The sequence below is a fragment of the Salvelinus namaycush genome, chromosome 4 (assembly GCF_016432855.1).
Source record: "Salvelinus namaycush isolate Seneca chromosome 4, SaNama_1.0, whole genome shotgun sequence".
NCBI lineage: Eukaryota > Metazoa > Chordata > Actinopteri > Salmoniformes > Salmonidae > Salvelinus > Salvelinus namaycush.
In genome coordinates this window covers 81,987,911-82,012,910 of record NC_052310.1, presented here as the reverse complement: position 1 = coordinate 82,012,910, position 25,000 = coordinate 81,987,911, and the positions used below count along the sequence as shown (strand labels likewise).

Here is a 25,000-nt window from a genome sequence, read left to right as displayed (position 1 = left end):
ATTTGAGAACCGTCAGGGAGAATTGTAAATACGACTCCGGTGAACTGACATGTAAATGTTCACTGTGTAATGTCTATGTTTTAAATCCGTTTTGATCATTTTACTGTAAACCAGAGCACCAAAGACAAATATCCATTCTGTGTAAACTTAATGGACAATAAATTACTACATTATATTATCTATTAATGACATTGGGACCGATAGATACTTGGTCAATTACGATGTGTGTCAAACTATGTTAAAACAATGGATTCTTTGGAAATTAAAATAGGTTTACAAATGGTGATTTGTGTCAAAGGCCTCACCACAGTCTGGACCATATGTGGCCTCTGCATCCGTAAACTCTTCACAGTCTGGAAGACGTCCAGTAGGCCCTCGGCCTTGACCCGCTCCAGGATATTGCTCAGTGCAATGAACGTACCTGTTCGCCCTGCACCAGCACTACACAACAGAACATTCAATAAAAACAGTGACTTTGGGGTTTTGTGACTGTTGTAATGGGTTGCTAGTAACAGTAACAGTCTTGCCTAAAGAATGCCCAACAAACTATACAAGTAAAAAGTGTTACCAAAGTAACAGTAAATGTGTAATAATAAAGTGTTACCAAAGTAACAGTAAATGTGTGATAATAGTGTTACCAAAGTAACAGTAAATGTGTGATAATAGTGTTACTAAAGTAACAGTAAATGTGTGATAATAAAGTGTTACCAAAGTAACAGTAAATGTGTGATAATAAAGTGTTACCAAAGTAACAGTAAATGTGTGATAATAGTGTTACTAAAGTAACAGTAAATGTGTGATAATAAAGTGTTACCAAAGTAACAGTAAATGTGTGATAATAGTGTTACCAAAGTAACAGTAAATGTGTGATAATAGTGTTACTAAAGTAACAGTAAATGTGTGATAATAAAGTGTTACCAAAGTAACAGTAAATGTGTGATAATAAAGTGTTACCAAAGTAACAGTAAATGTGTGATAATAAAGTGTTACCAAAGTAACAGTACATGTGTGATAAAGTGTTACCAAAGTAACAGTAAATGTGTAATAATAAAGTGTTACCAAAGTAACAGTAAATGTGTGATAATAGTGTTACCAAAGTAACAGTAAATGTGTGATAATAAAGTGTTACCAAAGTAACAGTAAATGTGTGATAATAAAGTGTTACCAAAGTAACAGTACATGTGTGATAAAGTGTTACCAAAGTAACAGTAAATGTGTAATAATAAAGTGTTACCAAAGTAACAGTAAATGTGTGATAATAGTGTTACCAAAGTAACAGTAAATGTGTGATAATAAAGTGTTACCAAAGTAACAGTAAATGTGTGATAATAGTGTTACCAAAGTAACAGTAAATGTGTGATAATAAAGTGTTACCAAAGTAACAGTAAATGTGTAATAATAAAGTGTTACCAAAGTAACAGTAAATGTGTGATAATAGTGTTACCAAAGTAACAGTAAATGTGTGATAATAAAGTGTTACCAAAGTAACAGTAAATGAGTGATAAGTGTTACCAAAGTAACAGTAAATGTGTGATAATAGTGTTACCAAAGTAACAGTAAATGTGTGATAATAAAGTGTTACCAAAGTAACAGTAAATGTGTGATAATAGTGTTACCAAAGTAACAGTAAATGTGTAATAATAAAGTGTTACCAAAGTAACAGTAAATGTGTGATAATAAAGTGTTACCAAAGTAACAGTAAATGTGTGATAATAGTGTTACCAAAGTAACAGTAAATGTGTGATAATAAAGTGTTACCAAAGTAACAGTAAATGTGTGATAATAGTGTTACCAAAGTAACAGTAAATGTGTGATAATAAAGTGTTACCAAAGTAACAGTAAATGTGTGATAATAGTGTTACCAAAGTAACAGTAAATGTGTAATAATAAAGAGTTACCAAAGTAACAGTAAATGTGTAATAAAGAATTGTTACGAAGTACATTTAAAGTGGTATGAAAATGTTACTTAGGTAACAGTGAAGTGTAAAAGTGTTACCAAGGTAACATATTCCACCACATGGTGATAAGGGTCAGAGTTTTAGCTACCTGCAGTGTACGATGATGGGATGGTTTCCTGACTGCTGTTGCTGTCTCTGCACCGAGGCGATGATGTCGATCATTCCTTTCCCTTCGGCTGGGATCCCGATCTCTGGCCAGCCGTGAAAGTGGAAGTGGCGGACCAGACGTGTCTGCTTATCCTGAAACATGGAAACCCAGGTTTGGAAAGATAATGTAGCTGTCAGGGTGCTCATTTTAGCAACATGCTAGGTTGGGACAGATCATTTAGCATTGGAGCTAATTTTAGCAACATGCTAGGTTTGGACAGATCATTTAGCATTGGGAGCTAATTATAGCAACATGCTAGGTTTGGACAGATCATTTAGTATTGGGAGCTAATTTTAGCAATATGCTAGGTTTGGGCAGATCATTTAGCATTGGAAGCTAATTTTAGCAACATGCTAGGTTCGGACAGATCATTTAGCATTGGGAGCTAATTTTAGCAACATGCTAGGTTCGGACAGATCATTTAGCATTGGGAGCTAATTTTAGCAACATACTAGGTTTGGACAGTTCATTTAGCATCGGGAGCTAATTTTAGCAACATGCTAGGTTTGGATGGATAATTCAGCATTGGGAGCATATTTTTGCCATTTGCTAAGTTTTGGAAAGATAGTTTAGCGTTTGGGATGCACATTATTTGCAAAACGCTAGTTTCTCGTGATGACTGTTAACGTCTAATTTGGGTTGAGGGTTACAAGATTAGCAATATGCTAACATGACAAACACTTTATTGCTGTGACTAATCATGGACTCCTCTAGAGGTAAGAAGAAGATGTCTCAATAAACTACTGCTTAAAGTCCCTCACTACCTCACAGGGTATTTCCATGTAAACTTACTGGGCCGTAGGTGAGTACCAGATCCCGTACACTGAAGGTATCACACACAGTGTCTCCCTTCATCTCTACAGTGTAGTCTCCGTAGGTCACTGAGTCCTCTGTGGGCCAGTACTGGAAACACTTGTCCTGCAGGAGACAGGAGATTAAGTACTGGATAGCATAGTGATTCCATTACCATCAAATAACAGAAGACATGTTCACGAACAGTAGCCAAGTACAATATTACAATAACTCAAAACATGTAAGAACAGCAGCCTAGTACAATATCTCAACACATGTAAGAACAGTAGCCTAGCACAATATTACAATAACTCAACACATGTTAGAACAGTAGCCTAGTACAATATTACAATAACTCAAATCATGTAAGAACAGTAGCCTAGCACAATATTACAATAACTCAAAACATGTAAGAACAGTAGCCTAGTACAATATTACAATAACTCAAATCATGTAAGAACAGTAGCCTAGTACAATATTACAATAACTCAAAACATGTAAGAACAGTAGCCTAGTACAATATTACAATAACTCAAAACATGTAAGAACAGTAGCCTAGTACAATATTACAATAACTCAAATCATGTTAGAACAGTAGCCTAGTACAATATTACAATAACTCAAATCATGTTAGAACAGTAGCCTAGTACAATATTACAATAACTCAAAACATGTAAGAACAGTAGCCTAGTACAATATTACAATAACTCAAAACATGTAAGAACAGTAGCCTCGTACAATATTACAATAACTCAAAACATGTAAGAACAGTAGCCTCGTACAATATTACAATAACTCAAAACAAAGAGGTCCTAGTTTTGGATCCTTGCTGGCAATAGACAACTGAGATGCAGGTAGTTAGTAAGTGAATAGCATAGAGATATATTAATATAATATTAATTGTTTAAATGCTATTTCTCTGATGCAGATCCTTCCCTACCTGCTCCCTCTCCTGTAGTTCAGTCAGCATGACGATGGAGTGACACTTCCACTCCCAGGCCATCCTCCAGTAGTCCTCTACCGTGTGAGACAAAGGACCCTGGGTCGCTATGAAGTAGTCCTTCTGCCTGTAGCCCTGAGGACACCCCACCACAGTATACAGTACAGTCACTACCACCATGTCAGACAGGTACAACCTCCTTGAAACTTTGCAGATTGCAGAGTATGAATATATACTTTAATATAACGCAAAAACCATCAACAAATATGACATTGACTCACGTTTACTCATTGATGTAGTAGTGAGTATTGTAATGTTTACTTACATCTATAAAAGACGCATTGATGTAGTCAGTAAACTCTTGGCCTCTTCTCATGGACATAATCACTCTGTTGAAGTCATCTGAAAAATACAATTCAAGATTAAAATTCATATTAAAACGGGAGAAAACTACAAAGACAGTATACAGAGTATAACAATCACATAACACTGCAACTCAATCTCCAGATAAAATAACGGCCCCCTTCATCGTAACTGCAGAACTACGACGTGGGTTGGCCTTTTAATTACGCTGCACTGTGCAAAAGTGAAAGGATTCATTCCGAGCCCTATAGACCCTGGTCAAAAGTAGTGCACTAAATAGGGAATAGGGTGCCATTTGAGATGCATCCTAAACGGCTCCATTTCCCAAACACTATTTGCAAGATGAGAGGCAGGCAATGAAAAATGCATCACTCAACCTAAAGAACAGCAAAAACTTGTGTTTTTATCAGATAAAACAACAAGACGACTGGCTAAAAGATCTCTGGATGTCAGTCCCACGCATCAATGTTGAAATATATGAATACCAAATATGAAAAAAAATAACATATACAATGGATTTCACTTGTTATTTCTGCACAAATGCAATTTAGGTGAGAGAACCAAGGGAAAAAAGAGATTTGATAATATCTCTCGTTTCGTTCTAAAAGGGGGTTTATGAACACAATATAATCTGTGGGTCACAATCTGTCACAAGTGAAAGAATACCGCATGACGTAGTGTAATGTTAACTGGACTCTGGGAAAACAGATCTCGTTCAGTTTGTTGTGTTGTAACTTTTCCGGCGTTCCTTACACGGAATGATCTGGAGCACTCTGTTCTTCTTCATGTTGGCAGGGAGATTTCCCATCCTCATGTTCTCCTTCATTATTCGCATGTTGGTCAGTTTCTGGACGATAAGGGGGGCGGGGACAGAAAAGTGTCAAGGTGTAAATGTACACATAGATGACTTAACATTTGTACCTTTATTTAACTAGACGAGTCAGTTAAGAACAGATTCTTATTTACAATGACGGCCTACCCCCCCCCCCCCGGCAAAAACCCTCCCCTAACCCGGACGATGCTGGGCCAATTGTGCACCGCCCTATGGGACTCCCGATCACGGCCGGTGAGGCCCAAAAAATAAGGGTAATGCAAACTAATATAGAATAATTTATACACAATGTCCACCATTGCTATTATAAACATGCATAGACTTTCAAGGATTCTACACTGCATGTAGCAAAGGGTCTCTATCTTATCAACTACAACCCTGTCAGAGAGACAGGACCCCGGCTCTCACTCTGAACTCTTCCTCCAGGCCGACCCTGTCGAAGGGGGCGTGGGTGTTGTGGAGTTTGTGCAGGTGTCCTTCCAGAGAGGACACGTCCAGTTCTGTGTCTCCGTAGAGGTAGTACTCCAACAGGGCCTGGTAGATGAACGAGTACTGAATCTGGAGGCCACACAGGAACACAAACACATATTTAGAGCACTAGAACAATAGGAATGAAAGTGCATACACTTTGATAATTGCTTCCAAAGGAAGAAGCTGTAGAAGAAGAAGAAACAGAAGAAGCAGAAGCAGAAGAAGAAGAAAAAGGAGAAGAAGAAGGAGAAGAAGAGGAAGCAGAAGAAGAAGAAAAAGGAGAAGAAGAGGAAGCTGAAGAAGCAGAAGAAGAAGAAGCAGAAGAAGAAGAAGCAGAAGAAGAAGAAGGAGAAGAAGAAACAGCAGCAGAAGAAGAAGCAGAAGCTGAACAATAAGCAGCAGCAGAAGAAGAGGCTGAAGAAGCAGAAGAAGAAGAAGCAGCAGAAGAAGAAGCAGAAGAAGAAGAAGCAGAAGAAGAAGAAGATGAGATCAAGTGTGGTGTTCCACAGGGATAGATTCTTGGACCTCTATATTTTCTAGTTTACAACACAAATACATATTTAGAACACTGTAGTAGTAGGAAGGACAATGCTTACTTTTGCACAGTTGCTAGTCCTAGCACTAAGATAAACATAGACCGATGCATTGCATGAAATAGTGTTGTGACCCTGTTGTTCTGAGCCTACTCACGTCTGTCTGTACAAGCTGTGAGCGCTGGTCTCGTATCTTGGACACAAAACCAAAGACGTCAATCTTCTGCTCTTGGTGCATCATGTCAATCACGCCGTCAATCACAATGAAGGTCCCTGTCCTTCCCACACCAGCACTGCAGAGACAAAGGACAGAGACGGCCAAGGAGTCAACTATCTATAGCATCTGAGAATCATAGCATGACAGTTAGATCTCGCTCTCTCTCCCTAAAGATAAGTGGTGAAGTAACCTTCACGCTACTATGTACAGTACAGCAGTTGAAATGTGTCTAAAAGACTGCATCCCCAGTATAAAGTACCTGCAGTGAACCACGATGGGACCAGCGAAGGAGGAGTTGACGGTCTTGACTTTCTTGAGGAACTTGAGCATGCCGATAGGGGAAAAGGGCACCCCAAAATCAGGCCAGCTGGTGAAGTGTAGCTGAGTGACCAGCCTGGAGGGCTTGTTGCCGTCACTGGCCTGCTACAGGAGAGGACACACAGAGCAGTCATTACTATAAACCAGATACTACCTAGAGTCATTACTATAAACCAGATACTACCTAGAGTCATTACTATAAACCAGATACTACATAGAGTCATGACTATAAACCAGATACTACATAGAGTCATGACTATAAACCAGATACTACCTAGAGTCATTACTATAAACCAGATACTACATAGAGTCATGACTATAAACCAGATACTACATAGAGTCATGACTATAAACCAGATACTACATAGAGTCATGACTATAAACCAGATACTACATAGAGTCATGACTATAAACCAGATACTACATAGAGTCATTACTATAAACCAGATACTCCCTAGAGTCACTACTATAAACCAGATACTACATAGAGTCATTACTATAAACCAGATACTACCTAGAGTCATTACTATAAACCAGATACTACCTAGAGTCATTACTATAAACCAGATACTACCTAGAGTCATTAGTATAAACCAGATACTACCTAGAGTCATTAGTATAAACCAGATACTACCTAGAGTCATTACTATAAACCAGATACTACCTAGAGTCATTACTATAAACCAGATACTACAGAGTCATTACTATAAACCAGATACTACCTAGAGTCATTACTATAAACCAGATACTACATAGAGTCATTACTATAAACCAGATACTACCTAGAGTCATTACTATAAACCAGATACTACCTAGAGTCATTAGTATAAACCAGATACTACCTAGAGTCATTACTATAAACCAGATACTACCTAGAGTCACTACTATAAACCAGATACTACCTAGAGTCACTACTATAAACCAGATACTACCTAGAGTCATTACTATAAACCAGATACTACATAGAGACTACTATGAACCAGTTACTACATAAAGTCATTACTATAAACCAGATGCTACATAGAGTCATTACTATAAACCAGATACTACATAGAGTCATTACTATAAACCAGATACTATATAGAGTCATTACTATAAACCAGATACTACCTAGAGTCATTACTATAAATCAGATACTACATAGAGTCATTACTATAAACCAGATACTACCTAGAGTCATTACTATGAACCAGTTACTACATAAAGTCATTACTATAAACCAGATGCTACATAGAGTCATTACTATAAACCAGATACTACCTAGAGTCACTACTATAAACCAGATACTACCTAGAGTCATTACTATAAACCAGATACTACCTAGAGTCATTACTATAAACCAGATACTACATAGAGTCATTACTATAAACCAGGTACTACATGGAGTCATTACTATAAACCAGATACTATAGAGTCACTACTATGAACCAGATACTATATAGAGTCACTACTATAAACCAGATACTACATAGAGTCATTACTATGAACCAGATACTACATAGAGTCATTACTATAAACCAGATACTACATAGAGTCATTACTATAAACCAGATACTATATAGAGACTACTATAAACCAGATACTACATAGAGTCATTACTATAAACCAGATACTACCTCTGTGGAAAGGATTCTGCATGGAACCAAAAAGGGTTCTGCATGGAACCAAAAAGGGTTCTTCAAAGGGTTCTCCTATGAGGACAGCCAAAGAACCCTATTAAGTTGCCGATAGCAGCTTCCTTTCTAAGAGTGTAGGCTAGTAGAATGTCTAGCTACTAGACCGGGCTGGTCTGTGCCAAACCACAGACGACCGCTGAGTAGTGTCAGCTCAGGGACATGGAACACCTGTGGTGGCCAGCAGGCTGCACACACAATAGACCCTGACGTGGGGCCCTGGGCGCGAGGCTGGGCCAGCAGGCTGCACACACAATAGACCCTGTCCCCGACGTGGGGCCCTGGGTGCGAGGGTCTTTCAACAAGAGTGAGTCACTGGTGATCAGTAGCAGCAGTAGGCTTTGATAGTCTGTGACTCTGTGGTTCATGTGTTGTGTTGTACAGATGTAGGATCGTAATTTGAGACAGTTTGTTACAGCAGGAAAATAACCCTGCAGAAACAGGAAATGTGAATTATAATGTGGATTATAATTAAAGGACTTTTGTAGGGGTTGATACATTTTTCGTTTGGGCAAATCAAGTCTAAAATATCAAAGTGGAAATTACAAACTTTAAACGCCTTTAAAATCACAGGTTTGCATTTCCTGCTGTGCAGGAAAGTTATCCGCAACAAAAGAGTGATCAAATTATGATCCTACATCTGTAGTCTACTTTATTCACATGACACAAAAAAACACACACCGTTTACAGCACATCTTTTACGTTTGTATGTCCATCAGTGTTGTGGAGCTCTGTAGACTACATATTTACAGTCAAATACTAATATTAGTATCACTTTAGTATACTACAAGTGAATAAGTATAGGACTTCAGTATACTACAAGTGAATAAGTATAGGACTTTAGTATACTACAAGTGAATAGGTATAGGACTTCAGTATACTACAAGTGAATAAGTATAGGACTTTAGTATACTACAAGTGAATAAGTATAGGACTTTAGTATACTACAAGTGAATAAGTATAGGACTTTAGTATACTACAAGTGAAAAAGTATAGGACTTTAGTATACTACAAGTGAATAGGTATAGGACTTCAGTATACTACAAGTGAATAAGTATAGTACTTTAGTATACTACAAGTGAATAAGTATAGGACTTCAGTATACTACAAGTGAATAAGTATAGGACTTTAGTATACTACAAGTGAATAGGTATAGGACTTTAGTATACTACAAGTGAATAAGTATAGGACAGGCAAGCACTTACATTTCCAACCAAACCTACAGTACGGTTAGAATCTAAAAACCCACATGATTACCATCTAATAATAACTTACATATTGTATGCAGAACTTCCGTATGGTGTAGTCCACCAACACAGTAAAGTCTTCCACAGCCACCCGGACATTACCATAGGTCCAACAGCCTTGGTCTGGCCAGTACTGGTAACACTTGTCCTAGTGGTTTGGAAACACAAGAACAGGGAAGCAATGAGTCACCAGAGGACACTCAGGTTCTAATCATAGAGAATGTTCCGGTGTCTATACTAGCACCCTAATTTAGTATCCAACAGGGTTGGAATCAGTTCCATTTGAATTCCAGTTCATTCAGAAAGTATAAGTAACCACATTCTAATTTCAATGATACAGTTTCCTTTTTTGAAAAGCATTGAAGAGAATTGGAATTGGAATTTCTGTGTATTTACTGAATTGACAGAAATATAAATATAATTGACCCCAACACGATATGAAACAAAATGATCGGGTGTGCATTCTAAGTGGTATGCTAGCATGGAGACTGAATGTTTACAGGTTATTCTAAGTGGTATGCCAGCATGGCATGACTGCATGTTTACAGTGCATTATAAGTGGTATGCTAGCATGGAGACTGAATGGAGACTGAATGTTTACAGTGCATTCTAAGTGGTATGCTAGCATGGAGATTGCATGTTTACAGGTCATTCTAAGTGGTATGCTAGCATGGAGACTGCATGTTTACAGGTCATTCTAAGTGGTATGCTAGCATGGAGACTGCATGTTTACAGGTCATTCTAAGTGCTATGCTAGCATGGAGACTGCATGTTTACAGGTCATTCTAAGTGCTATGCTAGCATGGAGACTGCATGTTTACAGGTCATTCTAAGTGGTATGCTAGCATGGAGACTGCATGTTTATAGTGCATTCTAAGTGGTATGCTAGCATGGAGATTGCATGTTTACAGGTCATTCTAAGTGGTATGCTAGCATGGAGACTGCATGTTTACAGGTCATTCTAAGTGGTATGCTAGCATGGAGACTGCATGTTTACAGGTCATTCTAAGTGCTATGCTAGCATGGAGACTGCATGTTTACAGGTCATTCTAAGTGCTATGCTAGCATGGAGACTGCATGTTTACAGGTCATTCTAAGTGGTATGCTAGCATGGAGACTGCATGTTTACAGGTCATTCTAAGTGGTATGCTAGCATAGAGACTGCATGTTTACAGGTCATTCTAAGTGCTATGCTAGCATGGAGACTGCATGTTTACAGTGCATTCTAAGTGCTATGCTAGCATGGAGACTGCATGTTTATAGTGCATTCTAAGTGCTATGCTAGCATGGAGACTGCATGTTTACAGGTCATTCTAAGTGCTATGCTAGCATGGAGACTGCATGTTTACAGTGCATTCTAAGTGCTATGCTAGCATGGAGACTGCATGTTTACAGGTCATTCTAAGTGGTATGCTAGCATGGAGACTGCATGTTTACAGGTCATTCTAAGTGGTATGCTAGCATGGAGACTGCATGTTTACAGGTCATTCTAAGTGGTATGCTAGCATGGAGACTGCATGTCTACAGGTCATTCTATAATGTATGGTAGGTCAAGCTGGAGGACGTACGGTGTAGCCTACAAGAACAACATCTTGATTCTACACATAGTTTAGAAGATAAGACTGTATTGTAGTACTATATTCTATTAGTTCACACGCAGGGGGGGAAATCTGTCTTGACTTCTTAGCTCCCCCTGACTCTTCAACCTATTAGAGTGAGAAGGAAGAGATCCCTCCAGGGCCGGCCCGCCCGTTAGGCAGGATTAGGCGACCACCTATTGCGGCAGATTGACAAGGGCTTCGTTTTCCAAGTTAAACTGACCAAGACGCACCCTCCAACGACACATAAAACCTCACATATTTCTTGCCCAAACAAGGATGAGTATTTCTCTCAACCAGTGGCATAAGGGCTTATTAGGTGAGCGCTGATGACGCCCTGTGATAAGCATGGCTCACTTTGTTAAAGGAAGTGGCGCAAAAAAGATTTATCTTGTCCATTCGCATCGCTGCGGAGCTCCACCAACGTTCTGTTTAAAAAAATGATCTGACGTAAATCATGTAGCAGATATGGCCTACGGTAGAAAGAGTATGTGGCCTTTTCTGTAGCCTACAGGCTGGAGATAACATGAATGACATAGTGAAAAAGGAAGCACTTCTGCATTTCCCGCTGTGTAAACACATTGCCAATAGGCTCAGGATAACACCTGATAAAAGTTGGGTAGCTGATATTCAGAGCTTATTAAATAGCCACATTGATTAGTCACATGATTCTGGACTAGTAAAGCCAATGTAATTGCCTGTTTTATAACAATGGTAGGCCTACCACAAAGATGGACATTCATACAATTCCATTGTGGGCTGACACTGTAGGCTACACCCCAGTAAGCACAGGCAGACGGCAACGTATTTTGGAAGTCTTTTTTTTTGGTCCTGTCCAGGCGTCGTTTTTTGGTGTTTTATTTGTGCGGTCCAAACCGGCCTTGAACCAGTCATAGACATGTATATTTGGTTCAGGTTTGATGCGGCAGGACCAACCTTGATTGGACCAAATCTGAGCCAATCATAGACGTCTTGTCAGAGCTGCTAGGAGTACTGGGTGGAGGAGTCAAGCGCAGAGAGCAGGGTTTCAAGAAAGTGGATTTATTTTCCAGTTGACAGGGAAAACGATCATGCCCTAAACACACGGGCGCATGAAAAGACGAGTCCAAAAACACAGGACTAAACTGTCCAGAAAAAATAATAAATCCACGTAACAATCCAACACCAAATAACAGAATAAACAAGCCCGCACAAAAGCCAGCGGGCTTACTGCCCTTAAATAGCCTACCCACAAAACTAAACTCAAAACAGGTGCACCCAATCAGCCCAAACTAACAGAAACAAAAAGAAAAGAATCGATGGCAGCTAGTAGGTCGGTGACGACGACCGCTGAGCGCCGCCCGAACAGGAAGAGGCACCATCTTCGGCGGGATTCGTGACACGTCTATGTTGGGACCAAATCAAGTCTGCTCCAGACCGAATGAAATCAGAACCTAAATGAACCTAACTTCAACGTCTGGAAAATACTTATTTTATACGTCTTTTCAACATCATTTTGCTCACTAGGACTATTCTAGATTTGTAGGGGTATAGGAGGGTGGCATTGAATGCGTGTATTGAATGCACCACCATCCTAAAGGTGACTGGTAAGACACTGAGTGCAGTAAAGAATGTGAGGGCTTAATCTGCCAGCCAGCCAGTCAATCAGAATTAGCCAGTCTAAAACCACTTAAAGAGAGTTTGCTGACTAATTATGATAAAGACTTAGAGGGCTTTATTAGCCATTATTTAATCATCGATTCCGAGCCGCACAAAAGCTGATTTTAATCTCCTTTCCTTCCTGTTTTTATTGATCTCTGAAGGGTAAGGTCTCTCTCTCTCTCTCTCTCTCTCTCTCTCTCTCTCTCTCTCTGCAGGGTAAGGTCTCTCTCTCTCTCTCTCTCTGAAGGGTAAGGTCTCTCTCTCTCTCTCTCTCTCTCTGCAGGGTAAGGTCTCTCTCTCTCTCTCTCTCTGAAGGGTAAGGTCTCTCTCTCTCTCTGCAGGGTAAGGTCTCTCTCTCTCTCTCTCTCTGAAGGGTAAGGTCTCTCTCTCTGCAGGGTAAGGTCTCTCTCTCTCTCTCTCTCTCTCTGAAGGGTAAGGTCTCTCTCTCTCTCTGCAGGGTAAGGTCTCTCTCTCTCTCTCTCTCTGAAGGGTAAGGTCTCTCTCTCTCTCTGCAGGGTAAGGTCTCTCTCTCTCTCTCTCTCTCTGAAGGGTAAGGTCTCTCTCTCTCTCTGCAGGGTAAGGTCTCTCTCTCTCTCTCTCTCTGAAGGGTAAGGTCTCTCTCTCTCTCTCTCTCTGAAGGGTAAGGTCTCTCTCTCTCTCTGCAGGGTAAGGTCTATCTCTCTCTCTCTCTCTGAAGGGTAAGGTCTCTCTCTGCAGGGCAAGGTCTCTCTCTCTCTCTCTCTCTGAAGGGTAAGGTCTCTCTCTCTCTGCAGGGTAAGGTCTCTCTCTCTCTCTCTCTGAAGGGTAAGGTCTCTCTCTCTCTGCAGGGTAAGGTCTCTCTCTCTCTCTCTTTCTCTCTGCAGGGTAAAGCTCCTTGGGACTGCTCACAGGGGAAAGTACACATGGAGACAGATGACCTCCTCTCCTCTCCTCTGAGATTGTGAAGTGAGACGGAAGTGGTAATAGATGGCTTGACTTCGGAGGCTTGAGGGCACTCTGGCAAAGACAAGCAGCAATGTGTTAGTGTAGTAGTAGCATAGGATTAGTGTAGTAGTAATATAGTATTAGTGTAGTGGTACTATAGGATTAGTGTAGTAGTAATATAGGATTAGTGTAGTAGTAATATAGGATTAGTGTAGTAGTAATATAGGATTAGTGTAGTAGTAACATAGGATGAGTGTAGTAGTAACATAGGATGAGTGTAGTAGTAATATAGGATGAGTGTAGTAGTAATATAGGATTAGTGTAGTAGTAACATAGGATTAGTGTAGTAGTAACATAGGATTAGTGTAGTAGTAATATAGGATTAGTGTAGTAGTAATATAGGATTAGTGTAGTAGTAATATAGGATTAGTGTAGTAGTAATATAGGATTAGTGTAGTAGTAATATAGGATTAGTGTAGTAGTAATATAGGATTAGTGTAGTAGTAATATAGGATTAGTGTAGTAGTAATATAGGATTAGTGTAGTAGTAATATAGGATTAGTGTAGTAGTAATATAGGATTAGTGTAGTAGTAATATAGGATTAGTGTAGTAGTAATATAGGATTAGTGTAGTAGTAACATAGGATGAGTGTAGTAGTAACATAGGATGAGTGTAGTAGTAATATAGGATGAGTGTAGTAGTAATATAGGATTAGTGTAGTAGTAATATAGGATTAGTGTAGTAGTAATATAGGATTAGTGTAGTAGTAATATAGGATTAGTGTAGTAGTAACATAGGATTAGTGTAGTAGTAATATAGGATTAGTGTAGTAGTAATATAGGATTAGTGTAGTAGTAATATAGGATTAGTGTAGTAGTAATATAGGATTAGTGTAGTAGTAATATAGGATGAGTGTAGTAGTAATATAGGATGAGTGTAGTAGTAACATAGGATGAGTGTAGTAGTAACATAGGATTAGTGTAGTAGTAATATAGGATTAGTGTAGTAGTAATATAGGATTAGTGTAGTAGTAATATAGGATTAGTGTAGTAGTAATATAGGATTAGTGTAGTAGTAATATAGGATTAGTGTTAGTGTAATATAGTATTCTTGTAGTAGTAATATAGTATTAGTATCAGTGTTAGTGTAATATAGTATTCTTGTAGTAGTAATATAGTATTAGTATCAGTGTTGTAGTAATATAGGATTAGTGTAGTAGTAATATAGGATTAGTGTAGTAGTAACATAGGATTAGTGTAGTAGTAACATATGATTAGTGTAGTAGTAATATAGGATTAGTGTAGTAGTAATATAGGAGTAGTGTAGTAGTAACATAGGATTAGTGTAGTAGTAGTAATATAGTATTAGTATTAGTGTAGTAGTAATATAGTATTAGTATCAGTGTAGTAGTAATATAGTATTAGTATCAGTGTAGTAGTGTATCAGTAATGTGTAATGAAAACAGTAGCTGTATTTCTAGTGCTGGTATAACATTATAGAGAAACTCAAAGCAAAGTGAAAGTAACACTGAAAGAGTGAGAACGTCTTGTAACCAGTCACCTCTTTCCTCTCTTTCAGGTTGGTCAGCATGACAATAGTTGCCGTCTTCTGTTCCCATATCATCCTCCAGAAGTCTGCTACCGTGTCTTGTTTAGGACCTGGGACACAACAGTCCATTACCTCATTAACCCACTCATCTTTGTTGACGGAACCAGCACCCATAGTAGAAAATGTTTTATTACATTTGGAAAACACACGTGACACTAATAATCAAAATATTTTGCTGCAGAACAACATCAATTTATTTACCTTGTGCTGCAATAAATTTGTTATTGTCCGTGTAGCCCTAACAGAGAAACATTTTAAAAAACACTGTTAATTAATAACGTTACAAAGAAAACTAGTCTTGTTTCGGTTGGAATAATAACATGATATATTCTATAATATATTGATACATATATGATTTCTTATTAATATTATGATATATATATTATCCCAACCTTATTTAGGCCTACGAAGAACACACATTTAAAAAGCTAGATCCCAACTCACATGGATGTATGAAGCGTTGACGTAGTCTGAACAGAGGTTTCCATCGAGCTGGGTTAACACCACCCTGGAATGATCATCTGTTCACAACACATGGACACGTTAGGGCTTTTCTACACAACATTTTTGGACAACAATTCCAGTAGGTAAAACGGGTCAAAATGGGTGTAAAGACAGTTCCTTGATCTCTATTCATGTTATATTGAATAGATCCTAAAAGTTGGGAGTGAAGATGAACAAATTGCAGCCTAGTCTCAGTTTCTATACAATGGACATGCGTCAGGGGTTAATTAATGAATAGACCAAAGAGGAAGTGAAGCGGTCAAAAGGAAGAAGAAGAAGAGTGTAGGCAGGAAGAGAAGAGTTGACTATCTGTGAGGATCTCTATCTACTGCTGTGTTAATACATGTCGCTGGGGAACAAGTCTCACATCACTGACCGACGCCAAAATAACTTTGACTTCTGCTCTGCAAATAGATACAGACCCAGGAAATGTGGCTCTACATGACCAGCAAGTTATTATTTGACACTAGTTAATGATATAGAGAGAATGAGATGGAGCCCCTCACATGGAAGGATGTTGGGATATCACTAGTTAATGATATAGAGAGAATGAGATGGAGCCCCTCACATGGAAGGATGTTGGGATATCACTAGTTAATGATATAGAGAGAATGAGATGGAGCCCCTCACATGGAAGGATGTTGGGATATCACTAGTTAATGATATAGAGAGAATGAGATGGAGACCCTCACATGGAAGGATGTTGGGATATCACTAGTTAATGATGTAGAGAGAATGAGATGGAGCCCCTCACATGGAAGGATGTTGGGATATCACTAGTTAATGATATAGAGATAATGAGATGGAGCCCCTCACATGGAAGGATGTTGGGATATCACTAGTTAATGATATAGAGAGAATGAGATGGAGCCCCTCACATGGAAGGATGTTGGGATATCACTAGTTAATGATGTAGAGAGAATGAGATGGAGCCCCTCACATGGAAGGATGTTGGGATATCACTAGTTAATGATGTAGAGAGAATGAGATGGAGCCCCTCACATGGAAGGATGTTGGGATATCACTAGTTAATGATATAGAGAGAATGAGATGGAGCCCCTCACATGGAAGGATGTTGGGATATCACTAGTTAATGATATAGAGAGAATGAGATGGAGCCCCTCACATGGAAGGATGTTGGGATATCACTAGTTAATGATATAGAGAGAATGAGATGGAGCCCCTCACATGGAAGGATGTTGGGATATCACTAGTTAATGATATACATGTAGAGAGAATGAGATGGAGCCCCTCACATGGAAGGATGTTGGGATATCACTAGTTAATGATATAGAGAGAATGAGATGGAGCCCCTCACATGGAAGGATGTTGGGATATCACTAGTTAATGATATAGAGAGAATGAGATGGAGCCCCTCACATGGAAGGATGTTGGGATATCACTAGTTAATGATATAGAGAGAATGAGATGGAGCCCCTCACATGGAAGGATGTTGGGATATCACTAGTTAATGATATAGAGAGAATGAGATGGAGCCCCTCACATGGAAGGATGTTGGGATATCTGTTCTTTTCTCTGTTGTCTTCTTTGTTGGCCTCCTGGCATGTCCCCTGGGTATATCCAGACGGCAACGACTGAAAACAAAACAGAACACACCACAGTTAGTCAGTCACAGTCCGTCAGCCAGCCAGCCAGCCAGCCAGTCAGTCAGTCAGCAACACCAGGCTGATCCCAGATCTGTTTGTGACAACGACCGTAGGACGATCACAGCACAAACAGATCTGGGACCAGGCTAAGCTGCACTGTTTTACACCTGTTGTATCCTGTGAACGTGGCGATTAATAAACTTTAGAAACTTTTAAAAACCCTGAATCAACCGCCACGTCTGACACGTGGGTCAACAGTTTACATAACACACCATGCATTAAAAACCTATCAGGTTACCAGTATTACATAGGCCTTGCTTCCAGGCAGAGCTTGTGCATTGAGTAGTGTAACCAATAGGTATTTGTTAAGGCAGTCTATAGGCACTTCCTGTACAACCTCTAGTCCATTAACAGTGACTAACGTAAACTTCCTCTACGTAGAAAACCTCCCACAAAAGAGTGTATCCTACGGTCCAAAGATCCTGAATCATCCTGAATCATAAACTCAAGGCTGTGTTTGGACATCCGTAGACAAACCCCATGAATCCCCAAATAGAACACAGGGACACTTTATCAACGAGTCATACAAGTGTGACACATGATGAACCACTATAATTTTCCTAATTTCCTCAAGATATCAAAACATACGGACGGACGGACGGACGGACGGACGGACGGACGGACGGACAGACAGACAGACAGACGGACAGACAGACAGACAGACAGACAGACAGACAGACAGACAGAGGCCAATTGCTGAGTACATTACTGCTGTAGCAGTACTGAGAACATCAGAGAGGGTTACACCTACATTGAACTCCTCCCTGAAGAACCCGTTGTCAGCTAATACTGTAGTAGGACAGCAGTAGTACATTCATCTACTGAGAGTAGCAGAGGAGAGGACACTGACATTTGACCAGTTTGTCTGTAACTGATTACAGTACTAGGACAGTAGTAGTAGAGGATTAGTCCTTACATTGAACTCCTCTCTGACCAGTTTGTCTGTAACTGATTACAGTACTAGGACAGTAGTAGTAGAGGATTAGTCCTTACATTGCACTCCTCTCTGACCAGTTTGTCTGTAACTGATTAATGTACTAGGACAGTAGTAGTAGAGGATTAGTCCTTACATTGAACTCCTCTCTGACCAGTTTGTCTGTAACTGATTACAGTACTAGGACAGTAGTAGTAGAGGATTAGTCCTTACATTGAACTCCTCTCTGACCAGTTTGTCTGTAACTGATTACAGTACTAGGACAGTAGTAGTAGAGGATTAGTCCTTACATTGAACTCCTCTCTGACCAGTTTGTCTGTAACTGATTACAGTACTAGGACAGTAGTAGTAGAGGATTAGTCCTTACATTGAACTCCTCTCTGACCAGTTTGTCTGTAACTGATTACAGTACTAGGACAGTAGTAGTAGAGGATTAGTCCTTACATTGAACTCCTCTCTGACCAGTTTGTCTGTAACTGATTACAGTACTAGGACAGTAGTAGTAGAGGATTAGTCCTTACATTGAACTCCTCTCTGAAGAGTTTGTCTGTAACTGATTACAGTACTAGGACAGTAGTAGTAGAGGATTAGTCCTTACATTGACCTCCTCTCTGACCAGTTTGTCTGTAACTGATTACAGTAATAGGACAGTAGTAGTAGAGGATTAGTCCTTACATTGAACTCCTCTCTGACCAGTTTGTCTGTAACTGATTACAGTACTAGGACAGTAGTAGTAGAGGATTAGTCCTTACATTGACCTCCTCTCTGACCAGTTTGTCTGTAACTGATTACAGTACTAGGACAGTAGTAGTAGAGGATTAGTCCTTACATTGAACTCCTCTCTGAAGAGTTTGCCTGTAACTGATTACAGTACTAGGACAGTAGTAGTAGAGGATTAGTCCTTACATTGAACTCCTCTCTGACCAGTTTGTCTGTAACTGATTACAGTACTAGGACAGTAGTAGTAGAGGATTAGTCCTTACATTGAACTCCTCTCTGACCAGTTTGTCTGTAACTGATTACAGTACTAGGACAGTAGTAGTAGAGGATTAGTCCTTACATTGAACTCCTCTCTGAAGAGTTTGTCTGTAACTGATTACAGTACTAGGACAGTAGTAGTAGAGGATTAGTCCTTACATTGAACTCCTCTCTGACCAGTTTGTCTGTAACTGATTACAGTACTAGGACAGTAGTAGTAGAGGATTAGTCCTTACATTGAACTCCTCTCTGACCAGTTTGTCTGTAACTGATTACAGTACTAGGACAGTAGTAGTAGAGGATTAGTCCTTACATTGACCTCCTCTCTGACCAGTTTGTCTGTAACTGATTACAGTACTAGGACAGTAGTAGTAGAGGATTAGTCCTTACATTGACCTCCTCTCTGACCAGTTTGTCTGTAACTGATTACAGTACTAGGACAGTAGTAGTAGAGGATTAGTCCTTACATTGAACTCCTCTCTGACCAGTTTGTCTGTAACTGATTACAGTACTAGGACAGTAGTAGTAGAGGATTAGTCCTTACATTGACCTCCTCTCTGACCAGTTTGTCTGTAACTGATTACAGTACTAGGACAGTAGTAGTAGAGGATTAGTCCTTACATTGACCTCCTCTCTGACCAGTTTGTCTGTAACTGATTACAGTACTAGGACAGTAGTAGTAGAGGATTAGTCCTTACATTGAACTCCTCTCTGACCAGTTTGTCTGTAACTGATTACAGTACTAGGACAGTAGTAGTAGAGGATTAGTCCTTACATTGACCTCCTCTCTGACCAGTTTGTCTGTAACTGATTACAGTACTAGGACAGTAGTAGTAGAGGATTAGTCCTTACATTGAACTCCTCTCTGACCAGTTTGTCTGTAACTGATTACAGTACTAGGACAGTAGTAGTAGAGGATTAGTCCTTACATTGACCTCCTCTCTGACCAGTTTGTATGTAACTGATTACAGTACTAGGACAGTAGTAGTAGAGGATTAGTCCTTACATTGACCTCCTCTCTGACCAGTTTGTCTGTAACTGATTACAGTACTAGGACAGTAGTAGTAGAGGATTAGTCCTTACATTGAACTCCTCTCTGACCAGTTTGTCTGTAACTGATTACAGTACTAGGACAGTAGTAGTAGAGGATTAGTCCTTACATTGAACTCCTCTCTGACCAGTTTGTCTGTAACTGATTACAGTACTAGGACAGTAGTAGTAGAGGATTAGTCCTTACATTGAACTCCTCTCTGACCAGTTTGTCTGTAACTGATTACAGTACTAGGACAGTAGTAGTAGAGGATTAGTCCTTACATTGAACTCCTCTCTGACCAGTTTGTCTGTAACTGATTACAGTACTAGGACAGTAGTAGTAGAGGATTAGTCCTTACATTGAACTCCTCTCTGACCAGTTTGTCTGTAACTGATTACAGTACTAGGACAGTAGTAGTAGAGGATTAGTCCTTACATTGAACTCCTCTCTGACCAGTTTGTCTGTAACTGATTACAGTACTAGGACAGTAGTAGTAGAGGATTAGTCCTTACATTGAACTCCTCTCTGACCAGTTTGTCTGTAACTGATTACAGTACTAGGACAGTAGTAGTAGAGGATTAGTCCTTACATTGAACTCCTCTCTGACCAGTTTGTCTGTAACTGATTACAGTACTAGGACAGTAGTAGTAGAGGATTAGTCCTTACATTGAACTCCTCTCTGACCAGTTTGTCTGTAACTGATTACAGTACTAGGACAGTAGTAGTAGAGGATTAGTCCTTACATTGACCTCCTCTCTGACCAGTTTGTCTGTAACTGATTACAGTACTAGGACAGTAGTAGTAGAGGATTAGTCCTTACATTGAACTCCTCTCTGAAGAGTTTGCCGTCGTCAGCGGATCGTATCCTGGTCTCCTCCTCCAGACAGTCGACCGGGATGGGGAAGTAGGTTTTAGAGGCAGAGGGGGATCTGGGGAGCAGCACCACTGTCTGTTGCTCTGTGGGCGAAGGACGGGGGAGAGAGAAGACAGGTTCAGTTTGTTGCTCGAAGGGGTGGTGTGTGTGTGTGAGAGAGAGAGAGAGAGAGAGAGAGAGAGAGAGAGAGAGAGAGAGAGAGAGAGAGAGAGAGAGAGAGGGGGGGAGAGAGAGAGAGAGATTGAGAGAGAGAGAGAGAGAGAGAGGGGGAGAGAGAGAGAGAGAGAGAGGGAGAGAGAGAGAGAGAGAGGTAGAGAGAGAGAGAGAGAGAGAGAGAGAGAGAGAGAGAGAGAGAGAGAGAGAGAGAGAGAGAGAGAGAGAGAGAGGGAGAGAGAGACAGAGACAGAGACAGAGACAGAGACAGAGAGAGAGAGAGAGAGAGAGAGAGAGAGACAGAGGGAGAGAGAGAGAGAGAGAGACAGACAGACAGACAGACAGACAGAGAGAGAGAGAGAGAGAGAGGGGGGGAGAGAGAGAGAGATTGAGAGAGAGAGAGAGAGAGAGAGAGAGAGGGGATCAGATAACGTCAAATTGATCATAAATACAGTGTAGACATTGTTAATGTTGTAAATGACTATTGTAGCTGGAAATGGAAGATTTTTTCTGGAATATCTACATAGGCGTGCAGAGACCCATTATCAGTAACCATCACTCCTGTGTTCCAATGGCACGTTGTGTTAGCTAATCCAAGTTTATCATTTAAAAAGGCTAATTGATCATTAGAAAAACAATTTGCAATTATGTTAGCACAGCTGAAAACTGTTGTCCTGATTAAAGAAGCAATAAAACTGGCCTTCTTTAGACTAGTTGAATATCTGGAGCACCAGCATTTGTGGGTTCGATTACAGGCTCAAAATGGCCAGAAACAAATAACTTTCTTCTGAAACTCGTCAGTCTATTCTTGTTCTGAGAAATGAAGGCTATTCCATGCGAGAAATTGCCAAGAAACTGAAGATCTCGTACAACGCTGTGTACTACTTCCTTCGCAGAACAGCGCAAACTGGCTCTAACCGGAATAGAAAGAGGAGTGGGAGGCCCCGGTGCACAACTGAGCAAGAGGACAAGTACATTAGAGTGTCTAGTTTGAGAAACAGACGCCTCACAAGTCCTCAACTGGCAGCTTCATTATATAGTACCCGCAAAACACCAGTCTCAACGTCAACAGTGAAGAGGCGACTCTGGGATGCTGGCCTTCTAGGAACACAGCTCTGTCAATAGAGGCAGAGACTCTGGAGGACTGATCATTTGGTACAAATCCCAACTACAAAATCTAATTGATCCCCTCAAAATTGGTAAATATCACATTTGGTTAAAACTGAAAAAATTATTTGTACTGACAGAAAAATATGTATTCCTTTGCGCAATATTTATTTCCCCCTCAGAATCCCCATATTACTCAGAGGGGATATTCCCACATTGAGGAAGAGACGTGCTATTTCCAGGCCCAGGGAAATGTGCTCATCTGTGGGGACACAAATGCGCGCACAGGAACACTACCTGATCTAACGAGCAAACGAGGGGACAGCTTTATTACAGGCCATACTGTTTCTAACTGCCTTAATCTCCCCCATAGAAACAATAGTGACAGCACCATCAACAACAACGGAAGGGATCTGTTGCAGCTCTGTAGAAGCCTGGGTCTGTACTTTGTCAATGGTAGGTTACGGGGGGACTCTTTGGGGAGATTCACCTACTGCTCACATCTTGGCCACAGTACAGTAGACTATATGATTACAGACATTGACCCCTTCTCTCTCAGCTCATTCACTGTCAAGCCACTAACGCCTCTGTCTGATCACAGCCAAATTACGTTGTTCCTCAAAAGAACAGACATGGAAACAACCACACATTCACAGCCCAGTAAGCTGTACAACATCAGACATTCATACAGATGGGCCCAAAACAGCACAGAAGAATACCAGAAAGCAACCTGTAACCAAAATATTCAAACACTCTTAGATAACTTTCTGGATACCACATTCACTCACAGTAAAGAAGGCATCAATCTATCTGTACAAAACATCAACTATATATTCAGGCAAACGGCAAAAGAAGCACAACTGAAATTGACAAAAAAAACTCAACGAAAAAGATCACAGATGACAACTGGTTTGATGCAGATTGTAAAATTATAAGGAAAAAACTTAGAACACTATCCAACCAAAAGCACAGAGACCCAAATAATGGTGAATTACGCCTTCATTACTATGAGACTTTAAAACTCTATAAACGTAACACTCAGAACCAAAAAAGCACAGTACAACAGCAAGCAGCTGACACTAATTGAGGAGTCCATAAACACAAACAACTTCTGGCAAAATTGGAAAAAACGTTTTAAAAATCTAAACAAGAGGAATTAGCGATACAAAATGGTGACATGTGGACAACCCATTTTAAAACACTCTACAACACCGTTCAAATTGACACAAACGCAGAACAACGCCAAATTCATGAGAAGTTGAATGGATTAGAAAAAACTATAAAGGACAATCAAAATCCACTGGACTCCCCAATTACTGACCAGGAGCTCTATAAGAAACTTCAGGCCCTCAAATTTAAAAAGACATGCGGACCTGATGGCATCCTAAATGAGATGCTCAAACTCACTAGTGCAACATTTCAATTGGCTATATTAAATTTCATTTTAATTTGATCGCGAGTGTAGGTTATTTCCCTGACATCTGGAATCAAGGACTCATAACCCCAATCTTTAAGAACGGAGACAAATTTGACCCTAACAATTACAGAGGCATTTGTGTGAACAGTAACCTGGGGAAGGTTTTCTGTAGTATTATAAATGTAAGAGTTCTCAACTTCCTTAATAAGCACATGTCTTGAGTAAAAGCCAAATTGGATTTATACCAAAACATCGCACAACTGATCATATTTACACCCTACACACCCTGATAGATAAACATGTCCATCAAAATAATACCAAAATATACGCTTGCTTTATCGACTTCCAAAAAGCATTTGATTCTAAGTTATTGAAAGTGGTGTAGGGGGTAAAACATATGACATAATTAAATCCTGGCAATACGTGCAGCATCAAAATTGGCAAGAAAATAACAGAATTCTTTAACCAGGGGCGGGGGCTTCGCCAGTGTTGTAATCTGAGCCCTGCACTCTTCAATAATTACATCAACGAATTGGCCACTATTCTAGAAAAATCCTCAGCCCCTGGTGTTAGTCTCCACAATTCAGAGGTTAAATGCCTACTCTTCACAGATGACCTATGCCAGCTGTCACCCACAACACATGGCCTACAGCAGAGCCTGGACCTGCTAGAGCAGTACTGCCAGACCTGGGCCCTGGCAGTAAACACCCACAGCACATGGCCTACAGCAGAGCCTGGACCTGCTAGAGCAGTACTGCCAGACCTGGGCCCTGGCAGTAAACCCCAAAAAGACTCAAATAATACTTTTCCAGAGAAGATTTTCCAGATCTCAGGGAATTAGACCAAAGTTCTCAATTGGTACAAAATATATAGAGTACTGCACACACTACAATTACTTAGGTTTAAAAATAAGCTCAACCGGACACCTTAATGATGTAGTGAATGAACTGAGAGAGAAAGGACGCAGGGCATTCTACGCCATTAAAAAACAAATTCTAATTGAAATAATGTGGCTGAAACTAATTGAATGTGTCATTGAACTAATTGCACTTTATGGCAGCGAGGTGTG

At 40.0% G+C, this 25,000-nt stretch overlaps 2 protein-coding genes across 4 annotated transcripts in view; both read right to left on the bottom strand.

Annotated features, from left to right (window-relative positions):
* Nucleotides 1-21,368, bottom strand: part of LOC120046860 (receptor-type tyrosine-protein phosphatase epsilon-like) — a 23,788-nt gene extending 2,420 nt beyond the window's left edge. The window contains exons 1-15 of one of the 3 annotated variants that reach the window (XM_038992428.1): nt 21,201-21,368; nt 17,273-17,363; nt 15,709-15,785; nt 15,466-15,502; nt 15,217-15,314; nt 9,521-9,640; nt 6,514-6,677; nt 6,195-6,330; nt 5,442-5,591; nt 4,955-5,048; nt 4,164-4,240; nt 3,839-3,973; nt 2,899-3,024; nt 2,047-2,198; nt 306-441 (exon numbers count right to left, since the gene is read on the bottom strand). In XM_038992428.1, coding sequence (XP_038848356.1) covers nt 306-441; nt 2,047-2,198; nt 2,899-3,024; nt 3,839-3,973; nt 4,164-4,240; nt 4,955-5,048; nt 5,442-5,591; nt 6,195-6,330; nt 6,514-6,677; nt 9,521-9,640; nt 15,217-15,279 — 1,353 coding nt within the window. In that variant the 5' untranslated portion in view covers nt 15,280-15,314; nt 15,466-15,502; nt 15,709-15,785; nt 17,273-17,363; nt 21,201-21,368. Of the gene's footprint in view, nt 1-305; nt 442-2,046; nt 2,199-2,898; nt 3,025-3,838; nt 3,974-4,163; nt 4,241-4,954; nt 5,049-5,441; nt 5,592-6,194; nt 6,331-6,513; nt 6,678-9,520; nt 9,641-15,216; nt 15,315-15,465; nt 15,503-15,708; nt 15,786-17,272; nt 17,364-18,890; nt 18,910-21,200 lie in introns of those variants that run through there. The other 2 variants (XM_038992429.1, XM_038992427.1) reach the window with 2 other exon arrangements.
* The window catches only part of LOC120046022 (dedicator of cytokinesis protein 1-like), a 99,825-nt gene continuing 90,118 nt past the window's right edge, over nt 15,294-25,000 (bottom strand). Inside the window, exons 15-18 of the mRNA XM_038990935.1 lie at nt 21,201-21,335; nt 17,273-17,363; nt 15,709-15,785; nt 15,294-15,314 (exon numbers count right to left, since the gene is read on the bottom strand). Coding sequence (XP_038846863.1) covers nt 15,294-15,314; nt 15,709-15,785; nt 17,273-17,363; nt 21,201-21,335 — 324 coding nt within the window. The remainder of the gene's footprint in view (nt 15,315-15,708; nt 15,786-17,272; nt 17,364-21,200; nt 21,336-25,000) is intronic.